We start from the raw sequence: 17,178 nt of genomic DNA, 5'->3' as shown, positions 1-17,178 counted from the left end.
ATAAATGTATAGACACATACTTTGCAACACACATAAATACATATATCTCCTCACCTTTTCTTCTTCCACTCTTCTACATGCCAGTCACATAAAAGCACAGTAGAAAAAGAGAGTCTGGTTATTGGTATGCATGCAAACTGTCTTTTCGGGATCCAAGATGACCATATTTGGGGTGGTCTCAGAAGGGAGGCTTTTTTGGGGAGAATGGTGGTCACCTTCCTTCTCTTTTCCCTCAGCCATCATTACAACCAACCTCTGTCCTCCCCATTCTTGGAGAGGCTGAGATCAGGCTCACGCTGGCCCTCCCAGAGATGGTTCACAGCATCACTAGAACCAGAAAAAAGAGGCCTGGGGAACCATCTCCACACATAAAACTTCCATCCACATCTGTAATACAAGCACTTTGGGTGGCCAAGGCAGGCGGATCACCTGATGTCAGGGGTTCGAGACCAGCCTGGCCAACATGGTGAAACCCCGTCTCTAATAAAAATACAAAAAAAAAAAAAATTAGCCAGGTGTGGTGGCACGCACCTGTACTCCCAGCTACCTAGGAGGCTGAGGCAGGAGATTGCTTGAACTTGGGAGGAGAAGGTTGCAGTGAGCCAAGATCGTGCCACTGCACTCAAGCCTGGGCAACATAGTGAGACTCTGTCTCAAAAAAGAGAAAACAAGAAAATAAATAAGGCTTCCATCCAGGGCATGTAGGGGTCCATGCTTGCCCACACTCCACAGTGGTGGAAACCATAATGCTTGGAGGCTGGCTCACAGCCAGCCACTGAAGAAAAATTGAATTCTCAGGGAGCTCCAGCCTTTCCCCTCTGCCACTCCCTCAGATGCCATGATGGTACCTGCAGCAAAGGGAGGGTGGGCCAAGCGATGGGGTCACTGGAGTCCAGACCCAACTCAAAAGTCAAGGGTCTGTCCTGGGGATACGGTCAGGGAGATGAGCTTAATAGCATGGCCTCACCACAAGAGGCAGGGGAGGTTGACCTGACACCTTCTAGAATGCCTATATCAGGCCCATCTTGCCTTCTTTCTCCAAAAGCCTCAAAGGACTGGGTGGAAGAAGTTGTAGCAGTCCCTTCTAGCCCTGCCTGGGGCTTTTGGATGACGGAACTTCTCCATTCTCTCTTTTCTGACTCGTTCTCTTGTCATCCTCTTCCTGTTTTAAACCTCAATTTTCCTTGCGTGTTTCATCTTATTCTACCCCCTTCTGTTCCCCTCCCTCCCTCTCTCTGCTTCTCTTTCTCTCTCTCTGTCTCTGTCCTTTTTTCTGTCTCTGTTCATCTCTGCCATCTCAGTGTCTCTCTCTCTGCTTCTGTCTCCCTCAGTCAGTCACTCTGCTTCTCTCTGGATCTGAATGTAGTTCCCACAATCTCCCTCTTCTTTGTCTTTCCATCTCTAGCTTCTCTATACTGGCAAGGTTCATGAAGATGTATTTCCAGGACACTTCATTTTGAAGGTTTCCGCCACAGACTTGGACACTGATACCAATTCTCAGATCACATATTCTCTGCATGGCCCTGGGGCGCATGAATTCAAGCTGGATCCTCATACAGGTGGGTTTCCTGAGCTGCAGGATCAAAATAAGAACTTCTTTACTGAATACCAAGTGCCCAGTGCCATGGTATTCTCCTTGGAGAAGAAACAGGAATTCACTCATCCATCAGCAAACATATATTGGCCCTATGTGCCAAGCATTGTACTGGGGACATAATAAATAGACTGATAAGACAAGATTTGGGTCTTTATAATCTAGTGGGAAAGGGGGTCATTGAATCAGTGATTTTAAATGTGCTAAATTAAGAAAAAGTGCAGAATGCTAAGGGGATTTATTTTATTCTTTTAAAATTTATTTTAGCACAGCTGACACCTTGGTTTCTCCTTTCCTTCCCTCCCCTCCCCTCCCCTCTCCTTTCCTTTTTTCCTTTTCCTTTCTCCCTTTCCTTTCCTTGTTTTTTCGTTCTTTCCTTCCTTCCTTCCTTTCTTTTTTTTTCTTTCTTTTCTTTCTTCTTTCTTTTTCTTTCTCTTTCTCTCTTTCTTTTTCCCTCTCTCCCTCCCTCCTCCTCCTCCTCCACCACCACCGCGGTCTTATTATTCTTTTTCTTCTTCTTCCTCCTCCTCCTCCTCCTCTTCTTCTTCTTCTTTCTCTCTCTCTCTCTTCTTTCTTTATTTCTCTCCCTCTTTTTCTTTCTTTCTGTCTTTTTGCTAGCTGTCGGAATATTTGACAGCAGAACTTGACTTGGGCTACGGAGGGGGTTAAGTAAAAGTCACTGAGGAAATGCCACTTTATGTGAGACTTGCGGACACAGAAGTGTTAGCCAGAGGTAAGAGAGTGGGGGAAAGGGCACTCAAGGCAGGAGAATTTATACAAAGACCTTCTTTGGGGAAATAGTACACACACGGAGGACCTGACAGAAGGCCAGAAACTGGTGCCCAGAGAGGGAGGAAAGAGGACAAAGAATGAGGCCCCAGGGTGGGCAGAGCCAAATCCCACCTTTAGAGCCACTGAAGGATTTAGGCAGGTGAGTGTCATGGCCAAGAACATGATCTCCAGGTATCTCTGCCGCAAACCAGGGATAGAATTGTTATAACACAAGTGAGAAAGCATATGGAAGCCTAGCCCAGGTCTGGCTCAGTGGATGGGTTGCCATTATCATTGTTACTAGCCAAGAGACAGAGCAGAGTGGGAAGCAGAGATTCCTGCAGGGTAGGCCAGGAGTAGCCAGGAGAGGCTGGGCTGTGAGAGTCTGGTGGAGTGGACTTCCTTTGGAAGAGCAGCCCACCTAGGAGGGATTCCTGCCCTGCTGCTGCAAGGGAGGGTGTGGGGATGGGCAGCACAGAAGGCCCAGGTCACAAGAGCCAGCTGCTGACATTTGGCTTGGGTCCAGTAGCTCACAGGATGACTTGGAGATACCTGAGCAGGGGGTGGCAGGGGAGAGGGGTGTCGCAGGAAGCTGTCTGGGTAGATAGGGGACAATGTTGTCCTTCCTAACCCCAGCAGGGACAGGCAGAGTGACCCAGGCAGGTTATTTAACCTCTCTCTGCTGCTCTTTGTTCAGCTTCAGGATGAGCAGTAAGGACTTAAAAAAATGGCGTTTTTTTCTGAATATGGAAATAATACATGTTCATGGTATAAAATTCAAGCAATGTAGGCATGTATTATGCAGAAACTGGAACATCTGCATGATAACTCCTTCCTCCACAGATAAGGACTCTTGGTATATATTCTATCTGACTGGTTTTCCATGCATCTCCAAAATCTCTATATAATTACTTCATGAAAGTAGAATACTATTTGTAACTTGCTTTTCTTCACTCAGCAGTATCTCAAAGCTCTATCATAATTCATTTTTGGTTGTATGGTGTTTCGGAAAAACCTCTGTCAAATGAGGTTTTTCCTCTGCCCTCACACCACACCAATCATCAGCAAAGAAGACTTCTGTGACCAAATGTGTGTGGGTTTTCCCCATACAACAAGCAGTGGAGACCCCTCAGGTGTCCTCTAATTCAATTCCAACACTATCTACCTGGAGATAGTGTCAGATCCCACGGGTTTAGGGCTCTGTCCACAAGACTGTACCCCCTTACCCAGACACCAGTTGCAAGTCCAGGCCTTCAGAATGTCTGACCAACCAGCTTCAAGTTGGGGCTCTCACGACTCCTCCTTTGGGTTCGATTAATTTGTTGTGACAGCTCACAGAACTCAGAAAAACACGTGTGTTTACTGGTTTATTACAAAGGATACTGCAAAGGATACAGGCGAAGAGAGGTGGAGGGCGAGGCATGAGGAAAGGGGCTCCCATGTCCTCCCTGGGCACGCCACCCTCCAGGAACCGCCATGTGTTCAGCTATGTGGAAGCTCTCGGAACCCAGTCGTCTTGGGTTGTTATGGGAACCTCGTGATGTCAGCATTATCTTCCCCGGGGTATAAAAGGCAGGAGCCTTTCTGGGGAGGGTCTTAAAACCCACAATCAGAAAAGTGGGGAAAGATGGGAATCTTGCCTTGGGGCAGGTGAAAGGAGAGCAGGAGACGGTCAGAGAGATTGTGCTTCCTGAGGCCTAACATAACACACCCACCATTATAACAAAAGACTGTGTAACAAGGGCTGTGAGAGTTACGGGCAGGAGCCATGCATGAAAACCAAGATACATGTAACACCACACATGGTATTTTACTGTGTGGCTGAATCTTAATATACTTAACCAGTCCCCTTTTGAAAGTCATGTAGGATGATTTCAATAGCTGCTATTATAAACAGTGCTGCAGAGAATATCCTTATATGTAGATTTTTATCTTTGGGTTGATTATTCTACAGAATATATATATATATTCCTAGAAGTGGAATTATGAACCAAAGGATAAATGCATTTTATATATTGTTAGAAATTCCCTAATTGGCCATTAAGAATATACCTATTTTTAGCTTGTTGATGATGATCTTAAACTGGCAATGTGATGAAGTGTGTTTTGGAGAATCAGGGAGGTGAATGGGTGTGGGGGGGATACAGGCTTAGCTGCTTTCCTGACCGTATTGATCCCTCCTTGCTATGAACAAAACTCTGTGTGGCTGGGTTTGTCTCCTGTAGATATCTAGAGGGCACATGCTTGGGTAATATTTCCCCAGAGAAAGCTCAACTTTTGTCATTTCTCCGGCCAGGAGAGCTGACCACACTCACAGCCCTAGACCGAGAAAGGAAGGATGTGTTCAACCTTGTTGCCAAGGCGACGGATGGAGGTGGCCGATCGTGCCAGGCAGACGTCACCCTCTATGTGGAGGACGTGAATGACAATGCCCCACGGTTCTTCCCCAGCCACTGTGCTGTGGCTGTCTTCGACAACACCACAGTGAAGACCCCTGTGGCTGTAGTATTTGCCCGGGATCCCGACCAAGGTGAGTCTGAGAAGGATTGAGGCCATTTCCAATGATCTCCTGGGTCACCTTGGGCAAGGGTTTGGTCCCCTTTGTGTCTCTCTAGGACTGGTAAGGGCGGTGCCTCCTTGTTGAGTCTGTGGACACTTAAAAGTAAAAAGTATTTATCCTCAAACTGCACACCTAAGTGCTATATGACAAATGATTTTAGCAATGTTTTGAAGCAGGAAAAAGGTATTTCAGCCTTGTTTCTCCCCTTCCACTTAGACCTGGGGACTTTTCAATACTGCCATTTAACCACAAAGGCATTTTTAAGTACAAACATTTAATCAGAAATATACCAATCAGACTTCAATTCTGATTGATTTGCCTCAAGAAAGGAATTTTGGGCACCAACCCCAGTAAGCCCATTAAATTCCTTGATCAATTTTCTGAAGAGTGAAGCTGAACCATTTTCAATATTTTACATTTTAACTCCATATTTTCATTGGAGTTAATTCTTTTTCTTTTAAAATTTATAAGGTAAATTGCATTCATTCAAACATATTTGTTCCATATTGTACCAATTATAGCTTCTGCTACAACAAAGTGTTCTATTCTGATTGTATATATATACGTGCATGTATACATACATATATATATAACTCATTAATGTGATATATATATCACATATATAACACACACACACACACATATATATAAAACCTGTCCAATTTTCCTGAGTCAAATTTTATAATTCAGATAGGGTAAAAAAAATGCTGTCAGCATCAGAATAGCCAGGTCAACACAGGAAAATGATGATGATAAAAGTGGGATCAAAACGCCGTGCTCTGTTTGACACCAGCAGGGTAAAATTAAGATTTCCTAGAGAAAGTGAGTTTTAGCTTGGCATTGAAGGAGGTGAGATATTCGAGGGATGTAGGGGTTCTAGGGAGGGCAAACAGTCAACACAAAGGCAGGGTTGCTGGACCTGGAAAGCGTGTGTGTGTGTGTGTGTGTGTGTGTGTGTGTGTGTGTGTGTGTGTGTGTTGTGTGTGTGTGTGTGTGTGTGTGTGTGTGTGTGTGTGTGTGTGTGTTGGAGGTAACAAGTGCAAGTGGAATAGAATTGCTTGAGATACAGAAATGGGTTTGATAGGAGAGATCTGGAATACATCAGAGCTGGAGTGACCCATAAGCCATCTTATTTACCTCCCCATCTCATGGCTGCAAGGCTCCGTAAGTGCTCCATTAGCCACTGCTTACACACCTCCAGGGACAGGATGCTCCCTATTTCCTAAGCAGCCCCTTCCTTCTATGGTTCCTCAGGCCATTATCAAGTGGGACATCTGTCAGTCCTGGTCCTGCCCTCTACAATCACACAGATCTCCTGGACAGCTCCTAGAGTGGCCTTATATCAATTTACCATTAATCTTTCCAAAATGGTTATTCCAACCCAAATATTTCAACTAAATAATCCAGGTGTGGTTTGACCAGCATCTCTCTGTCTCTAGAAAAATTATGGTTTCTTCATATAAGTGCCTATAGGGGGAAGTTGCATGGCATGTGCATTTAACAGATATAAATTCAACTCTTCTCAGAGGCTACTCCTGTCACTGTTCCACCAGAGGAGTGTGTGTTCCATGTGTGTGGGAGACGTGAGACCCTTAGGCTCAGGGCCTGTGTTCATCTCACTAGGGGAGGACCTCACAGCTGAGCCTTAAATGTTGGTGTTTTTCATACACTATGGCCAACTGCTTCATCTGGTACTTAACCAAAGAAAATAACAGAATTGGAGACAAAGCTGGAGAAACACTGTGTGTTTTGATTTACTAAGAACTTCCATGGGTGTTTTCTTAACTTTTTATGTTGACGTAATTATAGACTCCATAGGAAGCTGCAAAAATAGGACTGGTGGGGACTGTGTGCCCTCTTCATGCAGCTTCCCTAATGGGAGCATCTTACATAGCAGTAGGATAATATCAAAACTGGAAAACTGACATTGGTCCATTGTTGGTAACTAGACTACAGCCTTGCTACTCAGATTTCACCAGTTTCTATATGTACTCATGTGTGTGTGTGTGTGTGTGTGTGTGTGTGTGTGTGTGTGTGTTTGTACACACACGCTTAGTTCTATGCAATATTATTCCATGTTTAGATTCTTGTAACCAACACCACAATCACGATACAGAGCTGTTCTATCTCAGTCAAGGAACTCTCTATGGGTGGTTTTATCTGCATGTTTTTCATTAATAAACTGATATTAGACCTTAATCCCCACATAATATTTTCAGATAGTTTCATAGATTTGCAGATTAGGTTCCCCCAAAAACCTCTTAGTGAGGCCTTGGGTCTCCCTGCCCCAGTCAAGACCCCCTGCTGGAGAGACCCTCACTCTTCATATACCCAAGCCAGCTTGTCGGCCTTCATGGGAGCCCCCTCCCCAGCCCCTCCTGTGGCTGCAGGGTTTGCTGCAGGCAGGTCTGGAGGAGGCGCCCTCAGTGTGGATCACACCGTTGGTCTCCCCGCCAGGCGCCAATGCCCAGGTGGTTTACTCTCTGCCGGATTCAGCCGAAGGCCACTTTTCCATCGACGCCACCACGGGGGTGATCCGCCTGGAAAAGCCGCTGCAGGTCAGGCCCCAGGCACCACTGGAGCTCACGGTCCGTGCCTCCGACCTGGGCACCCCAATACCGCTGTCCACGCTGGGCACCGTCACGGTCTCGGTGGTGGGCCTAGAAGACTACCTGCCCGTGTTCCTGAACACCGAGCACAGCGTGCAGGTGCCCGAGGACGCCCCGCCTGGCACGGAGGTGCTGCAGCTGGCCACTCTCACTCGCCCGGGCGCAGAAAAGACCGGCTACCGCGTGGTCAGCGGGAACGAGCAAGGCAGGTTCCGCCTGGATGCTCGCACAGGTGAGAGCCTGATCCACCAAGCCCCGAAGCATCGCGTACAGGGTTTCTGGGAGCGCTGCGTTCCTCCCGTGTGGGTATCTACCCTGTGCAGCGCCTCCCAGAGCAGACCTCCTCTGGTCGTTTCTCCATTCTCTTCTGCTTCTCTCTGAGTACCAGGTCCCTCCTTCCGCCCTGGGGCCAGCTTATGTGGGAGCCTCCCTTAAAGGGAACCCTCCCACGTCCCCAGCCAGGTCTCTGTGTCCAGGATCCTCAGTGATCCACTCTTCTCCCACACAGTGAGCGACTTCATAGTCTCAGCTCAGGCCCAGCGCAGGAAGCAGAAACGGCTTGGCTGCAGAGGCAGGGAGCCCTTGCTGGAATCTGGGGCTTAAGCAACCCTGGACAAGGCTGCCTGCTTCCCTCCTGGAGTCCCCACATCTGCTCCAAACATCCTGGCACCCCTTAATTTTCCCTTATTCTCGTGAAGAGAGAAAGAACTAGGAAACCGTCTCTCTTCTTTCCTACTAGCCACAGAAGAGTCAAAGTCAGGCTCACGGAAACTCACCGAAGGTCCTCAGAGGCCACCCAGGTCAGCCTGTGTCTCACTCACGCAGATTCCTCCCCGTAGCTCCCCTAGAATGGTGCTCTCTACCTCCCCAAACAGCTGCCTTATCATTGAGCAATATTTTTTAAAATTTACCATGGAGATTTTGAACATATTAAAAAATAGAATAGTACAATGGGCCCCATGTTCCCACCACCCAGCTTCAGTAATCATCAGCAGAGGCCAGCCTGGTTTCCTCTTTACCCTTTGGCCCCCACATCCATCCAATCGCAGACACTGTGTCATTTCATTTGTAAGGACTTCAGTGTGTATCTCTGTATAATAAGAACTCTTTTTCTAAACAAAACCACAATACCTTATCACACCTAAAAGATAACAATTTCTTAATATCACCAGGCCATTTTGCAGATTCTCATAAATGTCTTTTCAAAGTTGGTTTGTTAGTATCCCCAAAACGTCTACATATTGAATTTGGTTGATATGCAAGATTTTAAGTGTCCTTAAATCTCTAACATTTTCTTCTTCCTCTTTATTTCCCCCTGCCATTTATTTAACGAAATAGTTGAGTCATGTGTCTGATAGAATTTTCCATCGTTTGGATTTGTTGGCTCTTTATAGTGTCATATAGCATATCCCTCGGGTCCTTGTATTTCCTAGGAATGACATTTGGATCAAAGGCCTTGATCAGGTTTAGTTGACAGTGCTTGGTCAACACAGTGCTTCATAGATGATGCTATGCTGTTTGCATCATGTCTGGAGGCACATAAGAGCTAACTGGCTTTTTTCTTTTTCTGGTGTTAAGATAGATGGTAAGTTCAGGTGTTGTCAACCTGATCCATTATATATAAATATATAGTTATAATTTGGGTATATAAGGCCATTATAGACTTCTTCATCAGCCTTTCTTCTGATGGTTTTAGCAGGCTTTGCTGACCATTTCCTAGATAGATACACCTTTTCATTAAGGGCTGTAAAATGGTGATTTTCTAATCCTATTATTCCTCATTATTTTCTGACTGAATTATAAAAAGATGTTCATTGGCATGTGATGCTGTTGAAAGAAAAATAAAATAAAACAAAAAGCAGAGTGTCCACCATTAACCATTTGGTTAGCCAGGAAAGGCAGGATAAATCCTTGTTCTTTTATTTCTTTTTTCCAGTTTTCAGAATAATAACCTATGCCCTAACAATTTGTTGGCAACTTTGAGTATTAATGAATCTCATTTTATGACCTAAGGTCTGTCATTTACTAGCTGGGTGAGGTTGGACAAGTCATTTGCCTATTAGAGCGTCTAGGTCAATGGACTGACCTAGAAAATGGGAATCATCATTGTTCCTGCTCCACAGGGTTTTCATAGATCTCAGTGAGATAAATTTAGCATCACACATTTAAATGAGATTTAAATCAAATATTACAGAAGTAAGTGAGGGAAATATAGCTGTTGTGAATAATAATAAAATAAGGGAGATGACGCGGAAGGGGGTCAAGGGGATAGCAAAGGGAGATGGACAGGGAGATGACAGAGGACACTCACCTTGCCTAGCCCTGTTGAGCTGCCTCTCCTAGGGTTGGGCTCAGACCCTCAGTCCTGCGCCTTTGAGGGCCCAACTGCCTCATTGCTGCTGTCACCTCTTGCTTCTTCAGGGATCCTGTATGTCAACGCAAGCCTGGACTTTGAGACAAGCCCCAAGTACTTCCTGTCCATTGAGTGCAGCCGGAAGAGCTCCTCTTCCCTCAGTGACGTGACCACAGTCATGGTCAACATCACTGATGTCAATGAACACCGGCCCCAATTCCCCCAAGATCCATATAGCACAAGGGTCTTAGAGAATGCCCTTGTGGGTGACGTCATCCTCACGGTAAGGATCTGCCACCTTGCTCTTTGTGGGGCAAGAACTCTGGGGTGGGTTCTTCTCTCACCCCCACACCCAGCCATCTACGAGCATGGATTAGTTTATTAAGTTAATACACCGTGGACTTGACTCTGGCTTGTCAGAGGTTTATGTGAGATGTGAGTATAGCCAAACCATGCTCGGCCAAACTATCTCTCCTGAGAGAATGTCTCAGAGCCATATGATAAGATCAGAGATGATGGAATGGGGCATGGGATAGGTGAGGTTTATTAGGAGAAGAGAGAAAAGAGACAGACCCCGGAGGACTGTCAGAGGCTCCCAAGCCTGGGAAGAGCCTGGTCATAGCGGATGACATGGAATGACAGTTGTGGGGCAGGGACTGAGGGGACATCAAATAATACCTCTTTGCATTTAAATATGCAATAGCTCCCTCATTCAATGGAGTGAAACCCAATTCTGTCCACCCATACTCCCACACTCTTCATCCCACCTTCCAGTCTCTCCCTCCACTCCCTGCTATGGTGCACCCTATGCTCCAAGCACACAGGAATATCTACCTTTCCCCAAAACATCGTGTGCACTTCCATACTCTCAGCTCACAGTATTTCCTCTGCCTGGAATGCCTGCTTCAGCCCCCAAAGCCCTCCTGATCCTTCAGGGCTTCATGAATCCTTTTCTAATCTCCCCAGTGTAATGTATCACTGTGTGCTCTGTGCTCTTATAAGGCTGATCATACTTTACCCCAAATTAGAATTACCCATAAAATTAGACATTAAACTTCCTGCAGGCATATTCATTTTAGCACATTCCTCACATTCTAGGACAGGGCCTAGCATGCTATTAGCAAGAGTTAATGGTGAGTGAATGAATAAACCATGGCATGCTGAAGTCCACACGAAGATGTAAGTGAAGAGATTACTTTGGCAGGGATAACTGTGATTCAGGCACTGCTAGCCCAAAGGCAGTCACTGGGGCAGGGACATATCTGTTTCCCCCTACACTCCCAGGGGTCAAGATTCCTGTCCCTCCATTTACAATCCCCCTACCCCACTGCAGGTATCAGCGACTGATGAAGATGGACCCCTAAATAGTGACATTACCTATAGCCTCGTAGGAGGGAACCAGCTTGGGCACTTCACCATTCACCCCAAAAAGGGGGAGCTACAGGTGGCCAAGGCCCTGGACCGGGAACAGGTGAGTCATGTGGGAGGGGCGCACCCTGAGCTCATTAGAGCACAGACACAGTCCCATTGCAGGTCCAGAAGATGAATCGCAGTCAAGACCCCATCCTGAAACTTCCTCAGACCTGCCCAGAATGTCTCTCACTTGTTTTCTCTGTGGGGCCTCTGTGGACTGTGAGGCCAGAGGCAGGAGAGGAACTGAGTGACCCTGTAACCTTCCCTAGAGGACCTCAGGTGGCTTCTCACAATTGAGCAGGGATCATTAGATCATTATAAAATAGCCATATTTTTTGAGAACCTACTGTGTGCCAGACAATTTCCTAAATGTTTTATAAGGATTTATGCCATTTGATCCTCAAAATAATTTAAGGAAGTGCATCCTGACATTATCCTCACATAAATTCATTCACTTTCCCAAGGTCTCATTGCTAGCAAATGATTGAGTAGGGAATCACTACCTATTTCTGTCTGACTCCAGAACCTAAGCCCTAAAATGCTATGGGTGGGCAGTGGGGGTGGGCATAGGAAAGTGTCTCCATCTTATTTTTTTGAAAATATTAGTGATGACTCGGGGCAGAAGTGAGGGACAACTACCTCATTGCTAACCTCCACTGGACATTTTGAAACAGGCCTCTAGTTATTCCCTGAAGCTCCGAGCCACAGACAGTGGGCAGCCTCCACTGCATGAGGACACAGACATCGCTATCCAAGTGGCTGATGTCAATGATAACCCACCGAGATTCTTCCAACTCAACTACAGCACCACTGTCCAGGTAAGCTTGAGCCTCTAAGGCACCCTGAGCCCTTCCTCCCTTCATTTCCCTCCTAGCAGAAGATGCCCCTCAATGGTATTAGTCCACATGAACAATGACTGTGACCTTGCCACTGATGTCCCCAAAGGCAACACAGACTGCTGGAGGGCATTATAGAATTGAAAGGAATCAGGCACTGTGTTAGGCACTTTCATATCCATTACCTCATTTGAGACTCATAACAGCCATATGAAGTAGGTAGTACCCATTTTACAGATTTAGAAGATTGAGGTATGAAAACATGCTGTACCTAGAATGTGGCAAACTTGGGATTTAACCCTAGGGATTTTTTTGTTTGTTTCCAGAACCCAAGCTATTCTCTACTAATGGTTTGCAAATAGGATTTGGAGAGGGCCTTGGGATTCTATGAGTAATTTTCAGGGCTGTAAGTGGTGAAGGGAGGTGAGGGAGTGAATAAAAAGGCAGAGTTCTGGGTCCCACTATGCATTACCTAGGGCTGTTCCACTTTTACCTGTTTTATATATTATGGGCATGGGTTAGGATGCTTTGGTTGCAAATAATAAGTTACCCGACTAAAAAGATCTTTTCTGAGAATATCGCCAGTCCACATCTGAATAAAAGCAGGATTTTATAAGAACGGAACAGAGAATGTCTGTTGGATAGGCAACAATCAGTTTCTGCCCATTAGATTCTGTTTGTAGATAATATTGTGATGCTAAAATGTTAGCAACCATTGTGTTATAGTATACTAAATGCTCATGTTATACAACAAAGGCTAAAATGATACTCAGGGAATCTGGTTTTTCTTAATTAAATTCCTAGTCATCTTTAAGTGTGCTTATCAGATGCATATTGCATGCAGGTCCTCTAAGGAAGAAATCATTTATAAGTGTTCAATTGGCTTTGCAAATCACAACATTCCCTTATGTAACCCAGGTAATAATTAATTTAAATACATGATTCAGCAGTGTGTGATCTTGAGCAAGTCATCTCTCTACAGAATAAAGGGTTTAACCTTTGTTCTCTAAGGATCCTTCCTGCCCCAGTGGGCTGTGTTTCTAAGACCCAACACTGCCCTTGGGGAGCTCCTGGTCTAGACAGGAAAGTCAACAACTACCTCAAAGGCAGGCAGAATGAATGAGCAGCAGCTTGATGTCCAGGCACCATCTACAAGCAGAGTGCTGAGGACTCATTCCAGATGACATACCCAGACAGGTACGAAAGGAAGGACCAGGACTCATTCTGCTCTTTGCCTTCCTGTCACTCTCGGTCTCAGGAGAATTCCCCCATTGGCAGCAAAGTCCTGCAGCTGATCCTGAGTGACCCAGACTCTCCAGAAAACGGCCCCCCCTACTCGTTTCGAATCACCAAGGGGAACAATGGCTCTGCCTTCCGAGTGACCCCGGATGGATGGCTGGTGACTGCTGAGGGCCTAAACAGGAGGGCCCAGGAATGGTATCAGCTTCAGATCCAGGTGAGAGCTGTGCTAGGCTTCTGGTGGTGACCATGGGGACAGTAAAGATGCTGGCAAAAGCCCCACCAGTGCTTCTATCATTAGGGAAAAAATGTACAAAGCACTTAGGATGCATCAGGCACTGGGCTAGGTGCTTCTCAGGACTAAAGCCTCATAACACTCAGGGCAGGTATAATTACCACCCCACTTTACAGATGAGGAAACTGAGGAACACAGGGGATTTAAGTGACTGGCTTAAAGTAATACTGGTAATAAGTGGCAAGTGGGTTGCTTCAAACCCAAGCACTCTGACCCCAGAGTCCAAATTCTTAATCCCTGCTCTGTGCCTGGGCAAAATATCCTCTGGCTGTAGCTCCTAGAGCTGAGCCAGAACAGCTCTCTGAACCTCAGGAGCTAAAACAACCTACCTCAGAGAACTGGCTTGGGGCTCAAGTGAGATATTGTATGCACATGTGTGTAGGGGATTCTGGTGGTGATGTTATGGGTTGCATAGGAATTGCTAAAGAACAGCGGCCAAGATGGTGGTCCGATATCTCGCCCTCACTTTATTTCCCCAAATCCCTTTCCTGAATCTCAAGTCCAGTGGACCCTACTATTCTGTAAATTTATGGGCTGGGAATGATGTATTCATTCTTTCAGTCAGTCAGTGCATCTCTCAACAAGTATTTATTGAGCATCTACTACAGGCGAGGCTCTTTGCAAGCTGCTAAGAACATAGCAGAGGGTAAGGAGGGAATGATTCCTGTCTCCAGGGGCTTTCCATTGTAATCACGGAGATAAACAATAAACAGATAAAGAAAGAAATAACATCCTTACAAATGATGATAAGGAAGTAAAGTGATGAGAGACTCATAAGACAGGGGGACACACATTCAGAGGGAGGCTGCCCCCAGGAGGTGACATTTGAGCAGAGAGCCGAGCTGCCAACCATGTGAAAAGTGGGCAGGAGAGTCTTCTCCTGCCAACCATGTGAAAAGTGGGCAGGAAGAGCAACATGAGTTGGGAAAGAGCCTGAAGTGCCTTGAGGTATGGCTGAGGTACTCAGAACATCATGAGCAGGGGTGGGAATGAGACTGACGAGATAGGCTGGGTAGATCGTGTGGGCCTCGTGGCTTGGATGACTGTATTATCTGAGGTCCAAACTGGGATCTTTTGAGAGTGAGAGAAGCACTGACTTAGTCCATTTGGGCTGCTGCAACAGAATACCATAGGCTGGATGGCTTAAAGGACAGAAATGTATTTCCCACAGTTCTGGAGGCTGGAAGTCCCAGATCGGGGTGCCAGCATGGCCAGGTTCTGGTGAGCGCCCTCTTCTCAATGGCAGACTGTCAGCTTCTCATTGTATGCTCACATGGCCCTTCTCATAAGGGCCCTAATCCCATTCACAAGGGCTCCACCTCCAAATACTGTTACACTGGGGATTAGACTTTAACATATGAATTTTGAGGGGACACAAACATAGAGTCCAAAACAGGCACTAAAAATAATACTTGGTAGTAGCTGATTTACAACAGGTAAAAATCAAAACTGTCCTTGACAAACCAGGGCATCCAATCTTCTAAGTATAAGCCTTGGTAACACTTTTAGATTCTAATCTAAGTACAATGAGAGGTGGTTGGAGGGTTTCAGATGGAAAAGGGATCCTCTTTGTGTCTCAGGAAGCTCATTTTTCAGGCTCTATAGAGTGGGTGAGGGAGACCAGTGAGAAGTCATCCAAGCTGGAGATAGTGGGGCTGAGACCATGGAGTGATGGAGAAGATGCAGGAAGTGGACAGATTTGGGACATATTTTGTATGTAAATTGATAGGAGTTGGTGGAGTGGATGTGCAGTCAGAAAGAACAGAGACGATTCAGGGATGATTTCTAAATTGTTGGCTCCCGTGAAGACTTGGGTGGTAGTGCATTTATGAGACTGGAAAGGCCCAGACAGGAAGGCATGACAGGTTTATGGGCTAAACCGAAGCTCTGTTTTGCACACTATTTCCCACTTGTTTGTGAGACATCCAAGCGGAGGTGTCCAGTGGGTAGCTGGGAATTGGAGTTGGCAGCTCAGAGGATTGGTAGATGGCCCTCAAAGCCAAGAGCATGGATGTGATTGCCTAGGGAAAGATGAGAGAGAACGGCTTCCTGACCTCTGTATTCTCAGACCCAGGCACACGCCCTGCCTAGACAGAAGCTTAGTAATGACTGGCATCATCACCATCAATTGCATTTGTCCCGTATTTCCACTTCCATGCACTGGGAGGCACCATAAGCCAGCAAAGAAAAACACAGGCTATAGACACAGATGGGCATTCAGATTCTGCTCAGGCCTTACCTGCTGTATGACCTTGGGCAAGTTACTTCACCTCTTTGAGCCTCAGTTATATTTTTGTAGGATGGGTGACTTGATAGTACCTATCTCATAAGAAAGATAAACTAGGATAATGCATTTACAGCATTATCCTAGTTTATCTATGATAATGACTAGCACATGGTTTGTACTCAATGTTAGCTATGTATTATATATAATCAGTAGTAGTAGTATTGTTGTAACTAATGTTAGCTATACATTATAATTAATAGTAGTGTTAATTATTGTTGTTGCTATTAATATCTCTTCAGTATTATGCATGACTTCCAGCAGTAGATGTAATCTTAACAACTTTCTTGTACATTAAAAGTGTTGGAGTGCGGGTGAACAAGATATTACTACAGGGAAAATTGTGGAGACCCTTGTTGACAGCTGAGGGAGTGATAATATCACTGAGGAGAGGAAGGCAAGCTTGTCCTTTCTAAGTCAGGCAGGAAGTTGCAGGGATGTGTGGTGAAACATGAAAGGAAAATGTGTTTATGATTTACATTCTTTTCCCTGCTTAAGTGAGGTCCTGTCATCCTCATGGCTTTTCACAGTTCTGACATAAACTGCAACCCTGCACGTGCCAGCCCAGCAGTGAGGTCAGGCCTGCTTCCCTGCCCACTTGCTCCAGCACCAGTGGCCCCGTCTGTGCTGTTGAACACACCGCCTTCATTCCTACCCCGGGACCTTACACTTGCTGTTCCCTCTGTCTGTCACCTCTTCTTCTCATCCCTCAGGACTCAAATGTCACTCCACAGAGACTCCTTCCCTTCTACCTGATCAAAGTTAGGTCTCTGTTTATTTCCTTCCCAGCATTTTATCCAAGTTATTTGGTAACTTATTTATTGTCTCTTTTCTCCTGGCCACAACAGAAGACTTCGTTGACTGACTAGAAGGACAAATCCCGACTCCCACTCCAATCGCATAGCAAAAGGGAATCCAAGGAGAATTTTCTTAGGCTGAGCAGGGTGCATGGTGCATCAGAATCGCTGAGACATCTGAGGGCGCACTTGAGAACAGGGACAGAATGAGAAAGCTCATGAGGAAGTTAGCCCAAGTCTATGGCTGGAGAGATTTAGGAAGAGGCTCAGAGAGCTGTCACATGAGGAAACTGCATTGTTTTACTGCATGGTATAGGATGTAACTCCCTCCTTCAATCTCTACAAAACCTTCAGAAAATCTTTCTTATATGTCAGTGCTTTTGGAGTTAGATTTTTTTTTCTAAATGTGACAATGCACTGAGCCAGC

General features: G+C 45.8%; 2 protein-coding genes across 6 annotated transcripts in view; one reads left to right on the top strand and one right to left on the bottom strand.

Annotated features, from left to right (window-relative positions):
• The window catches only part of FAT2 (FAT atypical cadherin 2), an 85,975-nt gene that overhangs the window by 50,691 nt on the left and 18,106 nt on the right, over positions 1-17,178 (top strand). For 3 of the 4 annotated variants that reach the window (XM_032158398.2, XM_058440051.1, XM_058440052.1), the window contains exons 12-18: positions 1,406-1,559; positions 4,662-4,895; positions 7,383-7,766; positions 9,956-10,170; positions 11,221-11,358; positions 11,975-12,118; positions 13,395-13,592. In XM_032158398.2, coding sequence (XP_032014289.1) covers positions 1,406-1,559; positions 4,662-4,895; positions 7,383-7,766; positions 9,956-10,170; positions 11,221-11,358; positions 11,975-12,118; positions 13,395-13,592 — 1,467 coding nt within the window. The remainder of the gene's footprint in view (positions 1-1,405; positions 1,560-4,661; positions 4,896-7,382; positions 7,767-9,955; positions 10,171-11,220; positions 11,359-11,974; positions 12,119-13,394; positions 13,593-17,178) is intronic. The other variant, XM_058440050.1, reaches the window with a different exon arrangement.
• Positions 13,599-17,178, bottom strand: part of SLC36A1 (solute carrier family 36 member 1) — a 230,218-nt gene continuing 226,638 nt past the window's right edge. For both annotated transcript variants that reach the window (XM_032158414.2, XM_032158415.2), the window contains one exon: positions 13,599-15,691. In XM_032158414.2, coding sequence (XP_032014305.2) covers positions 15,664-15,691 — 28 coding nt within the window. In that variant the 3' untranslated portion in view covers positions 13,599-15,663. The remainder of the gene's footprint in view (positions 15,692-17,178) is intronic.

The sequence above is a fragment of the Hylobates moloch genome, unplaced genomic scaffold, assembly GCF_009828535.3.
Source record: "Hylobates moloch isolate HMO894 unplaced genomic scaffold, HMol_V3 SCAFFOLD_6, whole genome shotgun sequence".
Lineage (NCBI taxonomy): Eukaryota > Metazoa > Chordata > Mammalia > Primates > Hylobatidae > Hylobates > Hylobates moloch.
Note: the sequence above shows the minus strand (reverse complement) of the source record. Positions and strands in the feature narration are given on the sequence as shown.